Raw genomic sequence first — 7,125 nt, forward strand, 5'->3', positions numbered from 1 at the left:
ATGATGGGTGAAACTAGAACTAGGGGGCATAGTCTTAGAATAAGGGGCTGCTCTTTCAAAACTGAGATGAGGAGGAACTACTTCACTCAGAGGGTGGTAGGTCCATGGAATATGCTGCCCCAAAAAGCTGTAGAAGCTACATCATTACATAAATTTAAAACAGAAATAGACAGTTTCCTAGAAGTAAAGGGAATTAAGTGTTACGGGGAGCGGGCAGGAATTTGGACATGAGTCCAGGTTCGGATCGGTCATGGCCCTGTGGGTAGCGGAGCGGGCCCAGGGGCCGTGTAGCCTGATCCTGCTCCTATTTCGTGTGTCTAATTCTGTTAGATTCAGGAGATGGTTCTGTGATAGTGGATTGGCGGTTAGGATCAGATCAGCCATGATCTTATTGAATGGCGGAGCAGGCTCGAGGGGCCGATTGGCCTACTCCTGCTCCTATTTCTTATGTTCTTATGTTAATGTGGAAAACTGCCCAAGCATGTCCTGTCCACAAAAAGCAGGACAAATCCAATCCGGCCAATTACCACCCCATCAGTCTACACTCAATCATCAGCAAAGGGATGGAAGGTGTCATCGACAGTGCTATCAAGTGGCACTTACTCACCAATAACCTGCTCACTGATGCCCAGTTTGGGTTCAGCCAGGACCACTCGGCTCCCGACCTCATTACAGCCTTGGTCCAAACATGGACAAAGGAGCTGAAGTCCAGAGGTGAGGTGAGAGTGACTGCCCTTGACATCAAGGCAGCATTTGACCAAGTGTGGCATCAAGGAGCACTAGTAAAACTGAAGTAAATGGGAATCGGTGGGGAAACTCTCCACTGGCTGGAGTCATATCTAGCACAAAGGAAAATGGTTGTGGTGGTTGGAGGTCAATCATCTGAGCCCCAGGACATCGCTGCAGGAGTTCCTCAGGGCAGTGTCCTTGGCCCAACCATCTTCAGCTGCTTCAACAATGACCTTCCCTCCAACATAAGGTCAGAAATGGGGATGTTCGCTGATGGCTGCACAGTGTTACGTGCCATTCACAACTCCTCAGATAATTAAGCAGTCCATGCCTACCTGCAACAACACCTGAATGACATTCAGGATTGGGCTGACAAGTGGCAGGTAACATTCGCGCCACACAAGCTCCAGGCAATGACTATCTCCAACAAGAGAGAGTCTAACCACCGCCCCTTGACATTCAATGGCATTACCATCGCCGAATCCCCCACCATCAACATCCTGGGGGTTACCATTGACCAGAAACTTAATTGGACCAGCCACATAAATACTGTGGCAACAAGAGCAGGTCAGAGGCTAGGTATTCTGCGGCGAGCCTCTCACCTCCTGACTCCCCAAAGCCTTTCCACCATCTACAAGGCACAAGTAAGGAGTGTGATGGAATACTCTCCACTTGCCTGGATGAGTGCAGCTCCAAGAACACTCGAGAAGCTCGACACCATCCAGGACAAAGCAGCCTGCTTGATTGGCACCCCATCCACCACCTTAAACATTCACTCCCTTCACCTTCACCACCGGCGTACCATGGCTGCAGTTTGTACCATCTACAAGATGCACTGCAGCAACTCGCCAAGCCCACGACCTCTACCATCTAGAAGGACAAGGGCAGCAGGCGCATGGGAACACCACCACCTCCAAATTCCCCTCCCAAGTCACATACCATCCTGACTTGGAAGTATATCACCGTTCCTTCACTGTCGCTGGGTCAACATCCTGGAACTCCCTCCCTAACAGCACTGTGGGAGTACCTTCACCACACGGACTGCAGTGGTTCAAGAAGGTGGCTCACCACCACCTTCTCGAGGGCAATTAGGGATGGGCAATAAATGCTGGCCTTGCCAGCGACGCCCAGATCACATGAACGAATAAAAAAAACTAACAATGTAACAATAATATCAACAGAAAATGATGGAAATATGCAGCAGGTCAGGCAGCGTCTGTGGAGAGAGAAACAGTTAACGTTTCAGGTCGGTGACCTTTCGTCAGAACTGGAAAATGTTACAGATGTAACAGGTTTTAAGCAAATACTGAGATGGGGTAAGGCGGGGTAGGAGGGGGCGCAGAGAAAAGAACAAAAGGATAGGTCTGTGATGGGGTGAAAGGCAGGAGTGATTAAATGACAAAATGGATAATGGTGCTATGCAAAAGACTATTCTCAGTTTCTCCGTTACATCTGTTCTAATGCAACCTTCCACACCAGTGCTTCCGATACAGCTTACCTCGTCCTCAACTGAGGATTCCCCTCCACCGTGGTTGACAGAATCCTCAATCTTGCCTGTCCCATTTCCTGCACTTCTGCCTTTAGCCCTTCCCCTCCTTCCAAGAACCACAATAGGGTTCCCCTTGTCCTCACTTTCCACCCCACCAGCCTCTACATTCAACAGACCATCCTCCACCATTTCCGCCACCTCCAGCATGATTTCACCACCAAACACATCTTCTCCCCCACTCCCCTCTCAGCATTCTGAAGGGACTGTTCCATCTGCGACACCCTGGTCCACTCTTCCATCACCCCCAACACCCCCTCCCCTTCCCACGGCACCTTCCCATGCAAGCACAGGAGCTGCAACACCTGCCCTTTCACCTTCTCCCTTCCCACCATCCAGGGCCCAAAACGCTCCTTCCAGGTGAAACAGCGATTTACTTGTACTTCTTTCAATTTAGTATACTGTATTCTCTGCTCGCGATGCAGTTTCTTCTACATTGGGGAGACCAAACACAGATTGGGTGATCGCTTTGCTGAACACCTCCGTTCAGTCTGCAAGTGTGACCCTGAGCTTCCGGTTGCTTGCCATCTTAACTCTCTGTCCCACTCCCACTCTGACCTCTGTACTTGACCTCCTACACTGTTCCAATGAAGCTCAATGGATAATCACTGCTCCCATTTTTTCGGACAGCAGGTGCTGGTAATGATTCTGCTGTTGCCATTTACACCTCCTCTAGACCCATCTTTTGTTTCATTACATTTTCCAGTTCTGATGAAAAGGCACGTACGCACACCTCACACAAGTTAATTTTAACATATATATGGAAATTATTTTGTTGTGTTTAGGTAAGATATTTTTGTTTATTGGGTTATGGCAGATACCAGTCAATGCACTTTGTTTATTTCAGTAGCAATATCCACAGTGAAGAATGAATTATGATGTACAGCTTTAATTAGTTTATTTAACAGTTGATCACTAGAAAATGATTCTGCTGTACATAAAAATAATAGCTACTATTAAATAAAAAATATTTTTTCTGTCATTCTACACCTTGCTTAGTTTGCGAGGGGAAAAAAGTGGAAGACTGAGTAGAGACCAGGCATTTTTCTGCAAAATGGATAAATGTTAAAGCTAGACTAGTATTATGTTATTCCCAGGTACAGATTAAAGTGCATCCTTGGCAGAGATCTTGGAACTCTGCTGAGAATGATGCATGCCATATGAGAAAGGGGGAAAATGCATTAATTGAATAGGGCAGATAATGCGATAGAGAGTTCCCAAAGCACTTTAGTCCACATTATTGGGCTCTGCTCAATGAATTCCATAATGTGTTGCGACTACATAGTTGGTGCATAGAACCTTTGCAGCAAATGTGTGCAAGACTCATTAACCATTCAGTTTCTTTTTAACTTGGGCCAAAGGCCTGTAATATAACTAAAGAGTCTGAGTGGTGCTCCAGAAGTTAAGCACCTATTTGGAATGGGCACTTCTGGAGAAACCTGTCCAAATATTGTAACGTTTTCTTTAGGATGGCCCTTTCCTACTAACAGGATAGCCCTTTGTTTATGTTGCATGCTACGTCTAGTCTCCAAAGGCCAATGATCAATTGTCAATGATCTTTGTTTTCAAAAAAAATGTTGGTGCTGTCGAGGCAACCAATGGCCATTTAATTGCTGGCGCCCAACTTTCAGACCCAAGTGGTGCTCCCAGAGCATTAATCACAAAATGCCAGGAATGCCATTAAAATGTTCAAATTTACTGACTTTGCATTATTCTGTAAGGTCAGTTCATTTGGATACAAGCATATGCAAGACCTTAGAAATGGTGGTCCCAGTGGCACTGCACTGGAACGCCATTATACACCCCAGTGTGTTAATAAAGCCTAACATTTTCCCACAAGCAAAGAGCACCCATTGCTGTCACAATACATTTTCCTGCTTTGTTTAACAATCACAAGTTTCAAAGTTGTTTCATTACTAATGTATTAATGTAGAAGAAACTGGCTATATTGCCTTGGCATTTGATATCAGAACTAACATTTATTGTAACTCTGTTCATTTGGTTTCTTCTCTAGGTTATCCACACTGCATTTATGAACAGTACAGTACTTATTATTGCTCATCGTATATGCACTATTATGGATTGTGAGAGAGTTCTAGTTATGGAACAAGGGAGGATTGTAGAAGATGGAGATCCAAAGATCCTACAACAAAATAATAGTTTATTTGCTAAATTAGTCAAGGGAGCCAAATGATGATCAGGCATGTAGTGCAATTGCTAAAATGTTGCATGTATTTTTTAAATGCTGTATAGTGGGAAATACCAGCAAGAGGAATCCTTGCCAAAAAAAGTTATTCTATGGAATAGAAAAAAATGTATCAATGTTTTTTTTTAAAACACTTAATTATTCATTGAATCCAAAGTAATTTGAGAGAATTTCATTTTGGTGCTTTTTGTGAAAGTGGTAGATCAAATTTCCCACTATATGGTATTGTCCATTAATGGTTTTCTAGATATTTTTTACTTTGTTTAAAATATTATAAATTGTCTTTATAAAAAGACTGAATTGTGCATAGGTATGTGACTGAATTTATTTACACATTTGTTTTTTGTGACCACTCCTAAAATTGACATTGTAATAATTAGCAGCCTTCCAATTTATAAACTGTATGTCACTTGACACTTTCCCAGGACCAGCTGTGAGGGATACAAAATGAGAAATACACTCACTTCATTACTATAGACTCATGGGGTGACTCCCGGTGAGATCTGATTAGAGTTTCTCCATTGAATATAATGGAGCTCCTGCTGGGACAAGGTAAATGATGTTCCACTGAGAAAACATAACAGTTGGTAGAAGTTTAATAAAAAAAACAATCTTGAGATAATGGGTTACTTTTCTTTTCACATTATGGGTGAGTAAAGGAACTTAAAAAACCCTTGGGCCTAGATTTTTTTTTCTCTATCCAAGATAATGGGGAACAGTTTTATAAAAACAAGACATTAGGCAAATGAGCAAGATTTAAATAGCAAACTGGACACGAATAGATTCAGATTGTTTATGAAAAAAATCAACTGCCTACATCGTTTGGCATATACACCAAATTTAACACAAGATCAAGAACATAAATTATAAAAACCTGCCTTTTCACTAGCTGTCCAATGTACTCAATGTAAGTGCACAGAGTATTTCAACATACTTTTCAAACTTAAAAAAAAAATTAATCTTTATTACATTGAAACAAAGCATAAGCAAATATTTCATTATTGGCCTCAGAAGTATTCTGACTACTTTCAACTGTGATGACGTTTACTATGTAACCAATTATCACATACTTCCTATGTTCTTCTCCATTCAAGCGTTATGAACAAAATTAAGTGTAAAAATAACAAAATACTCCAACTTAAAGCATGTAAAATATTTAAGGAACTCTTGAAAACAAAAAATATCCTTTCCAGACTTGGAATTCAACTCCACTGCCTACAATCTCCAATATTACAAATCTACATGAATGGCCCACGTGATAAATATAAAGTTTGATCGGCAACCTGTGCTGAGTTAAATAATCTCAGCTGGGTAGCAGTTAGTCTTGATTCTTTGGACCTGAGATGGTCAAATAACCTACTGACCTAGGTTCGCTCACCAAAAATGGCTATATGGGCAAGACTGCAACTCGTGGAACTGGATCACAGAAAAAAATCAGCACCTTCAAGAAGGAAGCACATTACAAAATACTTTAAAATGAAAAAGTCTTTCAACTGCCCTATTTATCTCTGATAACCAACATCTCCAGGGGAGTGGGACTATTTGGATAGCTCTGTCAAAGAGCTTACACAGGCACAATGGGCCGAATGGCCTCCTTCTGCTGTGCAAGATTCTATGATTTCTGTCTGAATGTATTGGAGAAGCTAGCAACTCAGTTTTAATAAAACAATATCTTTTTGTTATTAACATATATAAACATGGCATGAGAAAAAGCCATTCAGCCCTGTTCCACCAAGCTTGCCAATTTTCAATACAAAATGATTTCATGTAAAATGTAATAATGCAGTTGGTGTTGTCCTCATTAAAGTAATCTGTAATCTTTAACTCATTCACTTCATTTGTCCAGATCCTCTGAATTGTATAAATCTCCTTTTCACAAGTTAGTTGGCCAGCTTAGTGTTATCAGCAAATGTTACTGTATTACGAGAAAGATGAGCGATTGTTCCTGAAGCTTGTATTGAGCAACTGCCTGATTTATTACTTGACTGATCTGTAACATTATTCCACTGATGCTTGCTCTCTCTGTTTTTCTACATATATATATTATACACACACATGTGTATATATATTGTGTATGCGTGTATATATATATACATATATTGTGTGTGTGTGTGTGTATATATATATATATATATATATATAGTGTGTATGTGTTTACGTAAACCAGGAAACTACAGGCCAGTCAGCCTAACATCGATGGTGCTAAAGTTATTGGAAACCATTATCAGGGACAAAATAAACTTTCATTTGGAAAGGCACGGGTTAATCAAGGAGAGCCAGCATGGATTTGTGAAAGGCAAATCGTGTCTGACTAACTTGATTGAATTCTTTGATGAAGTAACAGAGAAGGTTGATCAGGCAGTGCAGTAGATGTATATTTGGACTTTCAGAAGGCATTGGACAAAGTGCCACACAGGTGGCTTATCAAGAAGATAGTAGCCCATGGAATTAAGGGGAAAGTATGGATATAAAATTGGCTCAGTGACCGGAAGCAAAGGGTGATGGTGGATGGATGTTTTTCAGACTGGGGGGTGGTTTGCAGTGGATCCATTACTCTTCTCAAATTTTATAAACGACCTAAACTCAGGTGTAGGGAGCAGTATTATAAAGTTTGCAGATGATACGAAACTTGGCAAAGTAGATA

At 41.5% G+C, this 7,125-nt stretch overlaps 1 protein-coding gene across 3 annotated transcripts in view; it reads left to right on the forward strand.

Annotated features, from left to right (window-relative positions):
• LOC147114980 (ATP-binding cassette sub-family C member 9-like) overlaps positions 1 to 6,305 on the forward strand; it is a 332,333-nt gene extending 326,028 nt beyond the window's left edge. For all 3 annotated transcript variants that reach the window (XM_085993156.1, XM_085993155.1, XM_085993157.1), the window contains one exon: positions 4,290 to 6,305. In XM_085993156.1, coding sequence (XP_085849282.1) covers positions 4,290 to 4,469 — 180 coding nt within the window. In that variant the 3' untranslated portion in view covers positions 4,470 to 6,305. The remainder of the gene's footprint in view (positions 1 to 4,289) is intronic.
• Positions 6,306 to 7,125: the final 820 nt, after the last annotated feature.

This window comes from Somniosus microcephalus, chromosome 7 (genome assembly GCF_052327205.1).
Source record: "Somniosus microcephalus isolate GS21.2 chromosome 7, FLI_Smic_1.0, whole genome shotgun sequence".
NCBI lineage: Eukaryota > Metazoa > Chordata > Chondrichthyes > Squaliformes > Somniosidae > Somniosus > Somniosus microcephalus.